The 18,494-nt window shown below is 37.5% G+C and overlaps 2 protein-coding genes across 2 annotated transcripts in view; one reads left to right on the top strand and one right to left on the bottom strand.

Annotated features, from left to right (window-relative positions):
• The first annotated feature begins 4,289 nt into the window (after positions 1–4,289).
• pdzk1ip1 (PDZK1 interacting protein 1) lies at positions 4,290–7,273 on the top strand. The gene is made up of 4 exons (XM_079808045.1): positions 4,290–4,444; positions 4,565–4,679; positions 5,318–5,398; positions 5,640–7,273. Exons 1-4 carry the CDS (start codon positions 4,378–4,380, stop codon positions 5,704–5,706), a joined length of 330 nt encoding a protein of 109 aa, XP_079664171.1. The 5' UTR covers positions 4,290–4,377; the 3' UTR covers positions 5,707–7,273.
• The window catches only part of patj (PATJ crumbs cell polarity complex component), a 168,624-nt gene continuing 156,619 nt past the window's right edge, over positions 6,490–18,494 (bottom strand). Inside the window, exons 47-49 of the mRNA XM_079808025.1 lie at positions 11,567–11,670; positions 11,327–11,450; positions 6,490–8,642 (exon numbers count right to left, since the gene is read on the bottom strand). Coding sequence (XP_079664151.1) covers positions 8,496–8,642; positions 11,327–11,450; positions 11,567–11,670 — 375 coding nt within the window. The 3' untranslated portion in view covers positions 6,490–8,495. The remainder of the gene's footprint in view (positions 8,643–11,326; positions 11,451–11,566; positions 11,671–18,494) is intronic.

The following is an 18,494-nucleotide window of genomic DNA, read 5'->3' as shown; positions in this document are numbered from 1 at the left end:
ATATACAGACAGGATTGCGATATTACTTTCACTTTAGACATAACCGACTGTGTTTATGTTAACCTTGTGTGTATTTGACAGTATTAGCGCAGTAAGACGAATACAGTAAGATGAATCCAGTAATCACGTGTTTGACAGGCTTTTAGTGCGCGCGCTCTGAAAAGCGCATGTTAAAACCGCGCACGCGAATGAAACCGGCAAGGCTGTAAAACGCATGCAAATAATGAACTTTCGTGATTGTGACTAACCATAGTGTTCCGTGAGTATAACTCCACCACTAACGTGTGATGTGAATGTATGTCGCGTTGTTCAGTATATTGGGATGGAGGCAAATTATAGAATTTGTAGAAAAATAATTAATTAAATGCGAAACCGAAAAAAACGCAATTCACAAGCGCGTATTGAACCGTGAAGGCCGTACCGAACGGTTCAATATTATATTGAGAATTGTGGCATCCCTAGTTTACTTTACACTGTCTAATTTTGCCGCTTGAGACAAATTTTGAGGGTCGACTAAATTCGTCAGTCTTTGATGGCTTATGCCGAGTTCAGACTGCACGATTTTCAAACTCATCGGGTCACTGCATGACTATCTGAGGTAGCATTTATTCACTTTAGTGTTCACACTGCACGATGGATGGCGACAAGGAGTTTCACACTGCATGAATGTACAGGAGGAAGAATCGCCGACCGCTCTGTCCCGTCCGCTAACTACGTTTCACAAACTAACACGCGCGAGAAGTGACAAGGAAACAACGCAAGACCACACGAGCGTCAGACTGGAGTTTTCGCGCGAGACTGGAATTGTAATTAAAAATATAGAACGCAGAAAGCTTGTAATCCAAATAATCTGTGCGCTGATTGGCAGCGAAAAGAAAAAAAAGAGTATGGTTAAGGAAATGGTTGGAGACACAGGGAGCAACGGTAGAGAGTTGGAGGTAAATAAATCATTTTGCACCGTGCTGCTGTTGGGGCTGGTCAAGCAAATGTTTGTGCTTTGTTTCTGTTTGATAGAATTGTAAATATATCTATTAAAATACTGATATTATGGTCTGTAACTCCTCCCCGAACCTCCCGCTGCCCTGTATCTTGCTCTCTCAACGGCTGTCGGTCATCACCGATGTATTTTTCAGTCAGAACCAAGTGGCAACCTCCCGCAGTTTCTCTTGAAGCCAATACGGAAGCGAATTAAACTGCAATACATCGACTGGCCACTAGGGACAGGCTCCAGAAGGGAGCAGAATCTCATTGAGCTCCATGTTAAAATGCCCAACTTTACAGCAGAAAAACACATGTTTACAGACTGGGACAAATTGTGTTTTTGGCCTACACGGCTAATTTTGCCGTTCATGACAACTGTGACAACTACGTCCATATTTTTTTACAGTCTATGGTCAGAACACATATCACACAGCAGGAGTTTGAATCACCGACAAGTCCAGATATTTAACATGCCAAATATCTCACGGCGTCTGAGACTCGTCGGCGAGTCTCTCTGATCGTGTCTTTGATAATTCACACTGCGTGATTGTCACTCACATGCACGAGCACTGATTTGCCTATGATTTCGAGCATTTGTCTGCGATTTCGCAAAACCTGTCGGCGAGTCAAAATCGGGGCTAAAATCGGGCAGTGTGAACTCGGCATTAGTGTGACTTGTTCACCGACAGCCAATTAATTGCCTTTGCGATAAACCTTGGCCTCCGACAAACTTCCGGCAGTGTCAGAAATATGGCCACCCGGTTTATGCTGTGTTGCAGGACATAGATGTGAGTTTGCGGGACACGTGTGATAGATATACATTTGCTACTATTATACTAAATATTAATTTTCTTTGGAAATTACAGGACCTATTCTGTCAGTAACAGACTCGTAGGTAAAAAAAAAGCCTTTATTTTCTTTATTAGGCTATATGCTAAAATTAAATGTGCTTTTTACTGGATTCAGTGCATCTTGAACTTGAATTTTGTTGGATCTGCCATGTTTAATCAGGATGCTCTTATTGTGTAGATGAACTCCTGGTTGGTGTAGCTATATTTAATGACTTTTGACAAGGTTTTCACTGATTCCTTTGCTCCGTCCAATCGTCATTAGTGACTGCGCAAATGCATTTGTAAATGCCAGTCGCATTTTTACTATCTTATTCTGATTGTGGTATTGTAATTTCAGGGAAGAAAAAAAATTATACAGACAGGGGCAGTCGTGGCCTAATGGTTAGAGAGTCGGACTTGTAACCCGAAGGTTGCGGTGGGGGGAGTGACACCCTATATACCATGACTGAGGTGAGACCCTTGGAGCAAAGCACCGAACCCCCAACCGCTCTGGGTGTTTATTCACTGTGTGTGTGTGTGTTCACTACTATGTGTGCACTTGGATGGGTTAAATGCAGAGAACAAAGTATGCACATTCCAAGTATGCCTCACTTTCACATAATTGAAATTACGTCTTGCGGGACAATAAAGCTCCAAATTTTGGGAATGTCCAGCAAAATGTGGGACGGGTGGTCACCTGCCTAGAAGTAATCCCCAAGACCTCGATTAGTAGGTTCAGGTGTGTTTAATTACGGTTAGAGTGGACAGTGTTTCTCCAGAAACCAAGAGGCTGTTCACACAACACCATTGTCAACTAAAAACGGAACATTTTTATGCATGTTTTTTTTGGCAGCGGCTATTTGCACTAAGTAGAAATAACATTTCCTTAGCGACAGATATTTAAACTAAGTGCAAATAGCTGTAGATGCCATTTACTAAGTGAAATAGCATACTAAGTGAAAATAGTGATATATTCTATTTACGCAATGTAGATCTTTGCAATATGTGTAAATAGTAATTAGATGCTACTTATACTTTATTTATTTTGACAGATACATACTATTTGCACTTCAGTATTGTTGTACATAAACAGGATGCAATAATAACAGTGTAAATGATTATATTTATTACAATTATTTCAATTGATGCCGCCTTAATGGGACAATAAAAGCCCTGCCTATACCTACCCCTAACCCATAAATGCTTTTATTATTATTAAGCATTTCTTTAGGCACTTTATTTACATTTTTAGAACATTTTCTTAATTTTTATTGAAAATAAATGCCTTTCCGATGTGATATGTGGTAGGAAAAAAGAGAAGAGCGAGCTCTGCAAAAGGCGGATTCGAACCCGGGTCGATCGCGGCAAAACCTAGATCTTTAAGCCTTATGCTTTACTGACTACGCCACTAAAAACGTTGATATATGCTTGTTATTTTTCTTGTTTTCCCCGTCCAGGCATTGTTAGGCGGAGCTAATGTGAATAGCACCTGCCAACAAGGCACGCTATTTGCACTTGGTTCAACTTTTTGGGGGCCTAAAAATGCAAACTTTTGAAAATGGGTTGCAAAGTGCAAGTTTATTGAAAACAATACCGTTATCTGGATTTTCGCAGAAATGCCATGGAAGAAAAGTTTTTGGTTTCTTCACCTTTCAGTGAAAACCATTTTTCTTAGTGTGAAGAATTATTATTATTTTTAAATCTAAAGAACCTTTTTCCACTATAAAGAACCTTTTGTGGAATGGATGTTGCTATAGATGCAAAAAAACCCCTACATTTTTAAGAGTTTACAGTAATACTTAAATTTATACATGTGAATTTACTTACATTAAAGTCAAGGTATGCATTTTATCAGTTCATTTCTAATTTCCGAGAACCAAACCAATGACCTTGGCGTGTGCCATCCTCCGTTCACATTGCAGGAACACTTCTCAGGGATGAAAACCTACAAATGTCCTGAGATAAACACATTATCAATCAGTTGTGTTAGGCTAAATGTGGAATAATTGACTCCGGACTCTAAATTATTAAATTAATAGACACCCGAAGCGGTCAAAACACGATTACAAAGCTTTGCTTACTCTAGCTAAACTGTAACTTCCACAGGAGCAAAGTGGCACTGGTGGGTTTAATGTGTCAAACAGCCCTTCAATGATCTGTTACTAATTGAAAACCATGGAATGCTAACCAGACAAATTCCATAATCTCTGAAATCTAAAGACTCACATTAGCGGCTTATGGAGCGTCTTCATTTCTTAAATCTGCACTGTGGGATAGGACTTCCTCCACTGGATTAACAACTCCTTGAGAACAAAACAGCAGTATTTATGAAAGCCATGAATGTTTATGTAGTTGATATGACTGTGATAACAGTTGAATCAGATGTACCCGTCACATCTCTGTTATTCCTCTGCGATGCAGTGGGTAAATGATTGACTCGACCTGTATAGACCACTGGGTGTTGTCGTTTTCTTCCACTGAATTTCAGATCGCTCTTTCCTGGTTAGAGTAAAGCAGGTCCATTTCACATTTCAACACATTTGTGTGCATCTAAAGAGGAATAAACATGGGAAAACCAGTCGCTGTGCTTCACTGGCTTCTGCTCACACTGGGACTAGTTGCAGCTCAAGCAGGTACAGCCTTCACTTCTTTTTCGGGGAGGGAAATCTAGAAAGTTCGAAAACAGCATCACCAAGCATTTAAAGTGAGTTTTAGGTATTCTAACGTACCGTTTTATCATGTGTCTCTTTTAGAGGCAGCAGCGCAAGCTCTGCCCAACTGGCTTACTGGAATCATTGCAGTCGCGGTGTTCCTCTTTCTTATCTTCATCACCTTCCTTGTAAACAAAGCCTGGTGTGAAACTCCAAGGTAAACCGTTGCATCTAATTCAACTCCACACTGAAACCAGCAGCATTTGTAATATTAAGGGTACAGTGTTCACCTAAAAATGACAATCCTGTCATCATTTATTCACCTTCATGTCGTTCCAAACCTGTATGACTTTGTATTGACTTTATGGCTAGCTTTTTTGAAAAACGGCCATAAAATGGTCGTCATCTGGGTCCAAAAAAAAAAAAAAACCCTTAAAAAAATAGTATGTTGTTAGGTGAACTATTTGTTTAAGTAGGCTGATGGAATATCACTGTTAAAAATAAAGATTCCAAAATAAGTTTTGCTAGCAATACAATAGATAGAAGAACCATTTTGGGTTCCCCAAAGAACCTTCACACTTTAAAAGAACCATAGCTTAGTGTGAAGAGCATTTGAATGATCTAAAGAACCCTTTTCCTCTTGTGCAATGGGATGTTTATTTTATTTATTTAAGTGCTTAATGTACATTCTTAATTTTTCTTCAATAATATGTTTTAAATTAAAGTTATTATGAAGTTATTCAACATTTTTAGACTATTTATCTATATAGTTCACATAATACACTATTTAGCAACTGGTTTCCCAAATCTAGTATGTGTAAACACAGCATTTTAATCCATTTTTTTTTAAAATAGCAAATCCGAAGCAGTCGAAGCCAATGAGTACGCCATGACTAATGGATCATCACCCCGTGAAACCAGTCTTGACGCAGTCAGGTAATAATACTTCAATAAATACAGCTGTTATAAAGCTCAGAGTGATTCAATACTATAAAAAGATATACTATCATTACTGATACAGCTCATGAGAATCAATTATATGGCCTGGAATCACGCTCAACTTGAATAAACACCTCATCTGATGTTTTATGTTTAATTTAATGTTAATGAAAAAAATTAATACTGTACACTCCCTTTAAAATGCTATTAAACATTGGAATTGACACTTGTTTTTCAGGAGCAGCGACGACACATATGAGAATGTGATCGTTCATCAAACGGACGAAAAAGTGACCGCCATGTAATTTAAAGGAAATTTCCACAATTAACAGAGTCAGCAGGCCATGCTAACCTTATGTTCTGTTGTAATAAGTTATCATTTTAATAGCTGACACAGCTCTTTCTTGTACGAAAGTTTAGCAGTGATTTTTTTTTAATCCACTATACATTAACTGGAGTTCATTCTAAAGGGCATTTGTTCATGTAATAATTTTGAACATTATATAATATAAGACATTCAGTATCTTACAGATATTTGTTGAGCAAACCTCTTTAAGAAAAAAATCAATATACTCTACTATTCAAGTATTTGGAGGGTAGGAATTTTAATGATTTTAAGTTAGTGTCTTGTGCTCACCAAGGCTGCATTTATTTGATAAAAAATACAGTAAAAATGTAATATTGTGAAATATTGTTACAGTTTAATTTACCATTTAAATATATTTGAAAATGTAATTCATTCCTGTGATGCGAAGCTGAATTTTCAGCGTTATTTATCCAGTCTTCAGTGTCACATCCTTCAGAAATGCAGATTTTCTGATCAAGACAAAATTTATGGAAAACAATGACACAGCATTTATTTGAAATAGAAATCTTTTGTAACATTATACGTCAATTTAATGCATCCTCATTCAGTTAAAATTCATTTATTTCAAAGAAAAAATCGTACCGAATCCTAAAGTTTAAATCGTTGTGTAAACTAATGCAGAAATGGCTGGTGTTTTTTTTTTGTGCATAAAAAATTCAAAAAAAAAAAAAAAAAGATTTAATTTCCCCCACACACAGATGTCAGAATTCAGAAGTCAAAAGATGCTTAAAATGAAAATAATTTTATTTTCTGACACTTTAGATAAATTCTACTTGTCCAAAATAAAGTCACAGAACATAACGACCACTTGTTCGTTTTGTAAATGTTAATAAATCAGCTTTATTTCAGGCTTAGATCTGTATCTAATGTATGAATTTAACTAAAAGGTTTCTTTGGACTTAAACATTACACTGACAGAAAATGGCTGATATAAAGGTGTTACTACAGCGTTAACCTCGACCGCTTAGTCATCCGAGTGTGAGTTGAAGAATCGATATGATTCAAGCCGGTTTTTGTGTTTAACAGCCCAAATGTAAAGATCTAGTGGAAGGTAGCAGACTGGGGTGTTGCATTTTCTTGAAGGATAAAGGGGAAGACAGGCAATCTTATTAAAGGGACTTGGCGCTGGACAGTTCAGAACACACCGTCCACATGGCACGAGAATTCAAGAGGCATAGTATGAGGATGTGCTTACGAAATCCTAGTGGAGGAGACGGTCTGGACGAGGCTTCCATACGCCGTCTACAACCTGGAAAGGCCTGATAGTCTCTCAAGAGCCTGCTACACTTCCTCTAGGACAGAGACTGACACAGGATATCCTCATATTGTGACACACAGACACACACGGTGTCGAACTAGGATATGCGAGACATCTTCATGAAGACAAAAGTGATGCAAAAACACCCTAAAAAGGAAATAAATTACATATTTACAATGAAATGACAAACATGTGCAATTGAATTACAAATGGAATTACAAAAACGTAATAAAAAACTATGTTATTCATAAGGTTTTCTGTCATTTTTGAAATCTCGATACACAACAGCAACATAATACAGTGGACTAGTTCTCCCAAAAATTAAAATGGTCATTATTTATGTCATTCCAAACCCTTCTGTGGAACCTAAAAGGACCTATTTTGTAGAATGCTAATGCTGCTTTTTTCCATACAATGAAAGTGAATGGGGACTGGGACAGTCGCGCTCCAAAAAGGACAAACATTTTAAGACGACTGAAGCCATATAGCTTTGTGTGAAGAACTGTCTGAAATGTTAATATCAGGGAAGATTATAAGTGAAAAACAACGTTTTGTCTGAAATTCGGAATATTTTAATTGAAAAACTAATTACAATTTCGGTCTATTCCTCCCACAAAGCTAGCGAACGACTTCCGAAGAGTTGAACTGTAGCGCACGAGTCATGTGAACAACATTTAATGGTTATTTTTTGTCAAAACTTCCAGTCCCCATTCACTTTCACTGTATGGCAAAGAGCAGCGTGAACATTCTGCAAAATATCTCATTTTAAGCTGCACAGAAGTCAGTCATACGAGTTTGGAACTATTCACAAAATACATAAGAGTTTGAAATATTCACAAAACTACCCTGCCATGTAAATAATTCGATTGAAATGATCCTAATATCTAATACTAGCTAAACAAAACATCCCAGCACAGTCTGATCTGCCTGTTCCAAGGCACGTCTATCGTCCCTTATTAACGCTCGTCCATAAATTCATCTACATTTATTGGAAAAATCGGATTTCTTGAAAATAAGGCGGGTTTGTCAAGTATGTGTGTGTTTTAAGTACACGAAACAAAATCAGGACGACCACACTGGAAGTTGTCGTATGCACTGAAATGATAATTACTAATAAAGAGTGTGTGTTAGTGTGTCTTCTAGCATCATTTCCCCTCCTGATCTTGAGTTACCAGCACTCATTTCATCAAAATAATCATCTGTAATATCGCCTCATAATTCACCCCTCACATTCGCTACATTCGCTGACTAAGACAAAGACTATACAATAATTTCCCTTTAAGAGTATTTGTCTAATTGATTTCGACACCAGGTGCACAAACAGTAACAGGCGCAGTTTAAACGATCAAGTGCAAACAGTCTCCATATCAGGAAGTAAAGTGGCCGAAAAACGGCTGATGCAGAGTCTCTTTAAGATGTGTGAATGGAATGTGTGTGTTTTTCAGTAGATGTAGTCCTTAGTGTGTTTGTTAGGAGAGCACAGAGAGTGTGACGCTTCCGCGCTGCTTCTTCAGTATGGCCACGGCCTGCTCGTGCGTGACGCCCTCCAGACTCTCTCCGTTTACCGACAGCAGCTGGTCTCCACGCTTCAGACGCCCGTCCACCGCCGCTGCCCCCTGCAGGTAGGAGGAGGACAGGATTATTAAATGACCACAATTGACCATTATTACTTTCGATAATTCTTAACAGATCATTCATCATCATATATATACACATATATACATATTTGTGTTGGTCCCGCTTTTGCTGCCAAAACAGCCCTGACCCGTCAAGACATGGACTCCACTAGACCCCTGATGTAGTATCTGAAACCAAGATGTTAGCAGCAGATCCTTTAAGTCCTGTAAGTTGCGAGGTGAGGTCTCCATAGATCGGACTTGTTTGCTCAGCACATCCCACAGATGCTGGATTGTATTGAGATCTGGGGAATTTGGAGGCCAAGTCAACACCTCAAACTCGTTTTTGTGCTCCTCAAACCATTCCTGAACCATTTTTGCTTTGTGGCAGGCGCATTATATGCTGAAAGAGCCACCTGGGAATACAGTTTCATGAAAGGGTGTGCATGGTCTGCAATAATGCTTAGGTAGGTGGTACGTGTCAAAGTAACATCCACACGGATGGCAGGACCCAAGGTTTCCCAGCAGAACATTGCCCAAAGCATCACTGCCTCCGCTGGCTTGCCTTCTTCCCAAAGTGCATTCTCGTGCCATGTGTTCCCCAAGTAAGCGACACACACACACGGCCATCCACGTGATGTAAAAGAAAACATGATTCCTCAGACCAGGCCACCTTCTCCATTGCTCCGTGGTCCAGTTCTGATGCTCATGTGCCACTGTAGGCACTTTCGGCGGTGGACAGGGGTCAGCATGGGCACCCTGACTGGCCCCATTCTGACACCTTTCTATCAGAACAGCATTAACTTCTTGAGCAATTTGAGCTCCAGTAACTCGTCTGTTTGATTGGACCACACGGGCCAGCCTTCGCTCTCCACGTGCATCAATGAGCCTTGGCCGCCCATGAGCCTGACGCCGGTTCTCCACTGGTCCTTCCTTGGAGCACTTTTGATAGACACTGACCACTGCAGACCGGGAACACCCCACAAGAGCTGCAGTTTTGGAGATGCTCTGACCCATCGTCTAGCCATCACAATTTGGCTCTTGTCAAACTCGCTAAAATCCTTACGCTTGCCCATTTTTGCTTCCAACACATCAACTTTGAGGACAAATTGTTCACTTGCTGCCTAATAAACCCCCACCCACTAACAGGTGCCATGATGAGAGATAATCAGTGTTATGCACTTCACCTGTCAGTGGTCATAATGTTATGCCTGACCGGTGTGTGTATATGAAAGAATATGCAATGTTTTATATTTCCAAGGACCCCTGCAGGACATTCACAGACCTCCAGAGAGGTTGGTAGAGTCATCAGAAAAATCACATCCTGTAAACACAAAACATGCCTTGTTTCTAGGAGAATATGAAGTGTCTCATCTCTGGGTATGTTTGTGTGAAACAGAGCTCTGTGCTGCTCCCTGCTGGCCACAGCGCAAACAGAGCAGTACAGTCAGCACAACACTCACCTTTTCATATTGGACAGACATTATGCATGCAGGGTTCTGAACATATTTAAGAAAAGTATGCAAGTTTCTGCAAATGTTTTTATTTGAACAGCCTGTTATAAAAAATGCAATATTACTTAATGTATATTGCTTAAATTAATACTAAAAGAACACTGGTGTATAGTTTCTTTTATACACTATTATATTATATATTTAATATTTTGTTGTGTGCTTTTGTAATTTGTATTAGTTTTTTTATTGCTATTTAACTGACATTTATTTTTTCTTGAGCTTTAGTAATTTTAGTACTTCAAGGAATTATTTCAAATGTTCATTTTAAGCTTTTCATCTAATATTTATATTTGTTTTATTTCAGCTTTATTCCTTCATATATATATATATATATATATATATATATATATATATATATATATATATAAATATATATATATATATATATATATATAAATATATATATATATATATATATATATAAATATATATATATATATATATATATATATATATATATATATATATATATATATATATATATATATAAATATATAAATATATAAATATATATATATATAAATATATAAATATATATATATATATATATATAAATATATAAATATATATATATATAAATATATAAATATATATATATATATATATAAATATATATATATATATATATATATATATATATATATATATATATATATATATATATATAAATATATATATAAATATATAAATATATATATATATATATATATATATAAATATATATAAATATATATATATATATATATATATATATATATATATATATATATATATAAATATATATATATATAAAACCTCATAATATATACGTAAAATAATACATTAATAGTTTTAAAAAAAATACTAAAAATAAAAAACAACACCAATGTTTTATTCCGCGAATTCAAGTGAAGATGGTCCTTAAAAATAAACTTAATTGGCCAAAACTATTAAAAATCCTATTTAGTATATAATTAGAAAATGATGAGAAAGGATGGGATGTTGCGAGCTGGATTTAAAGTTGCGTTGCCCATTTGAGAAAAACACGTCTCAGTTTATCAGAGCACATGCGTTTCCCACTAGGCCATGGCTCTGATGTGAATTCCTAATCTAGTGGCCGATGTCAGGAGTCCAAGTGCTATAGTGTTATATCTAAATGAAGACAGTACTTGATGAACCTAGAGGAATTACCTTGCTGAAGACCGTTTTAACATAGATGGGAAGATCTCCATGTGGACTCCCAAATCCGCCAACGATACTGAAGCCCAGCCCCTCTGAGCCCTTCTCTAGAGTGATGGTCTTTGGCTTGGGTGTCCTGTTAATATCACACAAACACAGAACAAAATCAACTGAGAGTAACACGATGTTTAAGGTCAAACAAGAAGTGAGAGTCCCGTTGCCATGTGACTAATGAACGGTGATGTCACTCACTCTGGTTCCACCGGCCGGACCTCTGGGTTGGTGCTGAGGGTGGAGCTACTGGACAGACTCTCCACCTGACTGGCTATGGCACTGATGTTGGTGTCAGCCACCACCTGTCAATCACAGACGGACACGTCAAACATTAAAATTAAATTAATGACAATGTCTTCAAACCCACTGGAGGTTTTCCTCCATTCAGACGCATGTTTTCACAAATGACTGTCTGCCTGTAGATAACAGAAAACTGCTTTCTATGTTGTGTGTGTGTGTGTGTTTGGCACTGAAATGCATCCTAACAGTCCTTTAATGTTTTTCTTGGCGACTGTCGGCGAATGATCGCTTGGGCGCTGTTCATCAAACCTCTGTCTCCTTCACCAGAATCAAAAATGCCTTTTTCTGTCCCGTTTAATTTACATTTTCCTCTTCTATTAAACTCTGGGCTGGCTATGAGGGCAGTGGTATATTAATTTGCATATTTAATTAACAGTGAGGCAATTAAAAGTAAAATACACAACAATAAACAAAAGCTAATTAATGAACGAGTCAACAACAGCAGTGAAACACTCCCAAGTCATCACAGTCGCTATCTCACCTACACCTACTGACAGAAAGAAAGAGAGACAGAGAAAGACAGAAAGAAAGAAAGAAAGAGGGGAAAAGCAAAAAGAAAGACAGAAAGAAAAAGAAAAGGTAAAAAGAAAGAGAAAGAAAGAAATTAAAAAGAAGGAAAAAGCCAAAGAAGAGTGAAAGAAAGAGAAAGAAAGAAAGGAAAAGTGATAAACGAGAGCAAGAAAAGATGGGAGGAAAAAAAGAGTGAGAAAAAAGGGAAAAAGAGCACGAAAAAATATGTAATAAAATATAAAGCGAGAAAAAAAGAGCAGGAAAAAAGGAAAGAAAAGAAGTGAGAAAATAAAAGAGGAATCAAGAAAAAAAAGATGAGAAAAAAGAGAGAACGAGGAAAACCGAGTGATTAAAGACAACAAAAAAAAGCAGGAAAAGAAAGCAAGAGAGTGAGAAAAAAGAAAGATCGAGTAGTTATTGTCCATTAAAAACTGCTTGGGTGCTTGCTAGGGTGTTGCTAAGCAGTTGCTAGGGTTTCTAACGAGTTCTAGCACGTTGCTATGACACTGCTAAGGTGTTGCTAGGGTGTTCAGAGTAGATGCTATGGCACTGCAATGCAATGCGATTATCGAGTGTTCTAAGTAGTATTTACTACTATGCTAAGCCACTGCTAAGGTGTTGCCATGTTGTTGCTGGGGTTTCTAGGAGGTGTGAGGGGTTTTCAACACATTGCTATGCAGTTGCTGGGTTTTCTTAGGTATTTTAAGATGACATGGCATTGCAATGTGTGAGTGCTGAGGGTTCTAGTATTTGCCACTCTGCTATGCCACTGCTAAAGTTTTGCAATGCTGTTGCTAGCGGGTTTGGAGTAGTTTTTTTATGGAAGCTTGTTTCCGCCACTGAATAAAAAATAAAAAAGGTAATTGTGACTTTTTAATCTCACAATTCCGATGATTTTTCTTGCAATTGTGAATTTGCATGACTTTTGCCAGATTAAACAGTCAGAATAGCGAGGACAAATTTTGAATTACAAGAAAAAAGTCAGAATTGTGAGAAACAAGTGAGAATTTGTTTTAAAAAAAGTGATAAGTGATAATTGCGAGATATAAACTGCAAGAAAAGTTAGAATTGCGAGGAAAAAAGTCAGAATTACAAGAAAAAATTTTGAATTTAAAGAAAAAAAATTATATAAACATTTGCAATTGCAAGAAAAAAGTGAGAATTGTGAGAAACAAGTGAGAAGTTGTTTTAAAAAAAGGTGAGAATTGTGAGAAAAATTTGAGAATTACGAGATATAAACTGCAAGAAAAGTCAGAATTGCAAGGAAAAAATTTTGAATCACAAGAAAAAAATTTGAATTGAAAGAAAAAAATTATATAAACATTTGTAATTGTGAGAAAAAACAGTGAGAATTGTGAGAAACAAGTGAGAATTGCGAGATATGCAAGGAAAAAAAAATTTATATAAAAATGTGCAATCACAAAAGTTTTAATTGCGAGAAAAAAGTCTGAATTGTGAGAGATAAACTCGCAATTGAAGGAAAAAGTCAGAATTACGAGAAAAAAATATGAACTCAGGAAAAAAAATATAAAATTTTTTGTAATGGCAAGAAAAGTCATAATTGTGATAAAGTCATAATTGCGAGAAAAAAGTAAATTGTGAGAGAAAAAAGTCAGAATTGAGAGAAAAAAGATAGTTTATATAAAAGACAAACTCGCAGTTGCAAGAAAACTCAGAGTAGCATGAAAAATTATGAGAACATTTTTCATGCAATTCTGACTTTATTCATAATTTTTCATGCAATTCTGACTTATGAGAAAAGTCAGAATTGTGAGGAAAAAAAGTTTGAATTTTGAGAAAAAAAGTCAGAATTGCGAGAAATAAATGTGCAATTGTGAGAAAAAAAAGTCAGTATTGAGAGAAAAAAAAATCAGAATTGATAGATAAAATGTCGAAATTATCTTTTAAATGGTTTTATTCAGTGGTGGAAACAAGCTTTAGCACATGTTGCTGTGTTGATAAAAGGAGTTGCTATGCACGTTGCTATGCTGCGTTGCTAGTGAGGTGTTTTATAGCACATTGCTATACAGTAAAAAATAAAATTGAACAAAACAAAAATCATTTTAAAATCATTTAATAAATCATTAAAAAAGAAAAAGAAAAGAAAAACAGATACAATGTGGGAGAGTTTGTGAAAGACAAAAACTTCAGTAGAGTGCAACATTAAACTTGATCACAGCCAGAATGACTTTCCAGGGGCTAAAAATGCTAAAAAAAACAACAACAAAACAATACCAAACTGTCTGATTTCTGTGACATGAGTAACAGCATAGGGCATTACATATGTCCAATTAAACATATAGCAGCCAGAGAGAGAGAGAGAGAGAGAGAGAGAGAGAGAGAGAGAGAGAGAGAGAGAGAGAGAGAGAGAGAGAGAGAGAGAGAGTATGCTCTCTTAAACGAGTGAAGAGGGAATGAATGAGCGAGAGAGAGAGCGCTAAACAATAATTGCTCTCTGAGCTGCTGTAATCAGGGCTTTGCAGGCTGGGCTCCCCTGTTTAAAAGCGCTGTGCATTCCTCCTGGAACCGCGCAGATAACGCCACATTTGCATAAAGAACTGGGATTATCTGGCAACCCGCGTGCAACCGCCGCACAGCTGCACACGGCTGATAACAGCCCAGTGACACAGCACCAACCACTCACACAACCACGAGTCCAAACAAACACACACCCATATACACAGCACACTGTCCTTCGATACACAGACTTCGCTAACACACACTGATAACCGTACCGAACATATACACACAGCGGCTCTGCATAGCAATAACAGCACACAATACAAGCGTGCATACACACATCACTGAGACCACACCTACATGCAAAAAACGTTACAATACACCACTTACAAAAAAGTACCATGGTAATACCATGGTATTCTTAGATAAGCAATTTTTCTGATATCTACCAACAATGCTAACAGTTCTCATATACGAGCTCCATATACAAACGTAAGGCGCTATTATCAAACTGGTGGTGGGTTACGGGAAATTTCAGGGGATTAAGTAGAAACCCACCAAACAACTCCTAAAACATTTGAAATAAATGTGGGGGATATGGCGCACCACACCAGACGGGTCGGAGGGTCTGTTTAGTGCCAGCAGCTCGACTTCAACCCACGGACTGTCTGCCGTGATCCTGTTAACAAGTGCAAGTCTTCAAATCACATTACCTAATGCGAGTTCCCTCATTAGCTAGTCAGCGAGCGAGAACGCTGTAGCTAATTTGAACTGTGGGTGCACGGTTGGCAGCCTCGACACTTCGTTGAACAAGTTCGTCAAAAACTTTAGCAGAAGTATGTAAATGCAAACACTTCTAGCAAATCAAGTCAGGTTTCTTAAACCAGCCTGTTGTGAAATGTGGCAGAATTAACAATGTAACGCAAGGGGGCGCTATAGACATTACGTAGCCCCGCCCCTTTTCAGCGCTGTGCTTGTGTTCGGGTTTGTATTTTCACAGCATGAAGGTAAGATCTTACAGATATATGAATGAGCCGCTCATTTTAAAGGTCCTATGGTCCCGTGGATTTTTTAAAATTATTTTATGTTTTCTGAGGTGTACTTATATTGTTAGTATGATTTTTACATCACAAAATGTCATAATTTAGAAATAAAAGGCATAGTTTCTATCTTGATATTTGCCCTCTTGCTTGAATGCTCTGTTTCAAGGGGCGTGTCTGCTCTAAAACTTCAGTGAAAACGCCCACTGTTGTGATTGGCTGACATCTTTGCATTTGAAATGAGTGTTAGATTATGTGGCGGAGGGGGCGTGGTTTAACGAGGTCTGCAAGCGCTGCCAGAGAGAGAGAGACGGACTGCATGTGGACCAGAGAGACGGAGAGCTGGAGAAAGATTGCGGAGAAAGTTTTATTTAATAAACACAGGTCCCAGTCACGCGACCCTGTCTTCTTCCTCCTTATTCTACGAACTTTGTAACATGTGGAACCACACTCGAATACTTTTACCAAGTTTGTTTTAACCATTACAGCTGTCGAGATGAACGAATCGTCAAAGTGTTGATTATAGCATTATTTTTTTTATCTTTTCCCATCACATGAAAGGCTTGTGCATTGAGTACACAGACAGTCTGTTGATCGCGTGAATGCAGTGATCTCGTCATTGTAGTGCGTTTTCTCTCACAAAATGCTTTCACCACAACTAACAGCAAACACGACGTCGATATGAATACAGTAAGAGCTTCGTTGTGCAGCATAACAGCGTCATTCGTTATAACGGCAATTTGGGCAAGTATGCATATACACTCGTGACGTGATTGACAGATCCGGACATTATAAAGAGAGTGTTCTTTGATCGCTCGCTGTAGTTTAACACACTTTAAATAACAGATTTGTTTCATGATGCTACTAACAGAAACAATGCGAAGTTGATCGTTTAGTCACTGGCTTGATTCACGGATGCACGGATAAGATTTAGAAAGAAAGTCTGTGTGAACTTGAATGATAAGCTACACATCAGAAATCACTGATCACAGATCAGGCATTAATGAACACTGTTACTCACTGTTTGTGGCGGTGCTGTCGAATCCAAATGGTAAAAGTCTGTTTGTAAAGCCTGTGCTGACATTGACTGATAAACTGAATCCATTTTCTCCAAATTCTCTGGGCGGGCAAAGCAGAGGAAGGGGAGGTAACCGTTCCCCGTATGACGACATACAGGGAAGATTCTAGATCGGCTTGTCTGAGCTGTCATTTTCTCAAAGGCAGAGCAGGACACCCAGAACTCGGTTTACTCCTATCAAAATTTCTAGCCACTTGGGGACCATATACAGGCTAGGGGAACTCATTCTAATGTTAAAAAACATGCCATGGGACCTTCAAGACATTTATTATGCCATCCGCTTCAAACATTACAATGCATAACATTCTTTAACTCTACAATAAGTAAATCCATCAGTTAATTACTCTTCAACAGCGATGCCATTGAAATATACAGAGCTACCGCAAAAACTGAACTTCAAACCAGGGCTCTGAACCGGTTCAAGGAACGAAAACGAAAACCGGAAACGAACGAAATATTAAGAGGAACAAAAACGAAATCAAAATCAATTTGAATCGTTCTGAACAGAAACGTTCATTTGAAATGACCATTAACCGGTTTATAACGTTATTTTATCGTTCTCTTTAATATTTTAATTTGGCAGTGACCAATAATGAATAGAGTAGGCTAGTAGCTACAGCATGTGACGTTGACGTATCAAGCGTGAGTGAAATGCCCGCGCACCAGTCATCTATGAATCTACCGGTAACGCAAGTCAGTGTAGAGCGCGCATTTTCATGCCTCAAGTACATTTCTTTCCCCGCTGAGGTCTACAATGAAAGCGCAGGTATTGGAGGACATTCTTTTCGTATGTTTAAATAAGTGGATTTCGTTTAAGCCTATCCAAGTAGGCTATAGCATCTATCAAACATTTTTCCTATAGTCTTTCAGATTGCCAATACAGGACAGGTCAATGGTTTCTATATAGACGGTTGATGCTTCGTATTAAATGGTATGTTATATTGCATTAAATGATCAAGCTTTATTAGCTGACTGAATTTGATTATGTGATGCAAGGACGTGTTGCGCAGTGTTTGCTTTGAAATTAGCAGTTGACGGTGCATTAAAAGAGCAATTTATCCAGTTTATTTATTCTTTATTCATGCAATTTGTAAAACAAGTCGTGTTGAAAAAAAAGTTATGTACAAAGAATGTTATCACTCTTCTGAAAAGAATTAGGCATATAGAGGGCCACTTTCCGCTCCATTAAAACAGGTCAATATTTGTCCCGCTGTTTATGCTTTGTAATTAATGCATGTATTTCTGTTGTGGTTTTAAAAATGTTGTGAAATAAATATTCAAGTTTAATTATCATGCGTTATATTATTATTGAGTGAAAATAAGTCTTTATTTATACATATTTGTTTAAAGTATAGGCTAAATTAAAATAACGTTATTAACCGTTATTTTTTCAAATCAAACCGTTTTCGGAACAGTAATGAGGAACGCAAAAACGAAAACGAAAACGAGTGAACCGATTGATATTTTTTTCCCGTTTTTAAGCCCTGCTTCAAACACAATATTTTATAGAGGTCTATTGCTACAGGACGTTTTCTCTTTCAGGTCAACTACTGTCATAGAGCAATAATTTGAAGAAAATCTTGAAGATTTGAGAAAATTAGTTGAAATAAGTTACCCCAACAGTATCGCAAGAACGCACGTTACGTATGTACAATGGACCGTGCTCCTGCCGAAACAGCCGTGTCTGTTTTTGGACCCAAAGTTCTTAGCCTGAAATTGGTCGATTTGTTTGCCATGG

Source organism: Gobio gobio (assembly GCF_949357685.1).
Source record: "Gobio gobio genome assembly, chromosome: 24".
In the NCBI taxonomy this organism is placed as follows: Eukaryota; Metazoa; Chordata; class Actinopteri; order Cypriniformes; family Gobionidae; genus Gobio; species Gobio gobio.
This window is presented reverse-complemented; position numbering and strand designations above follow the sequence as displayed.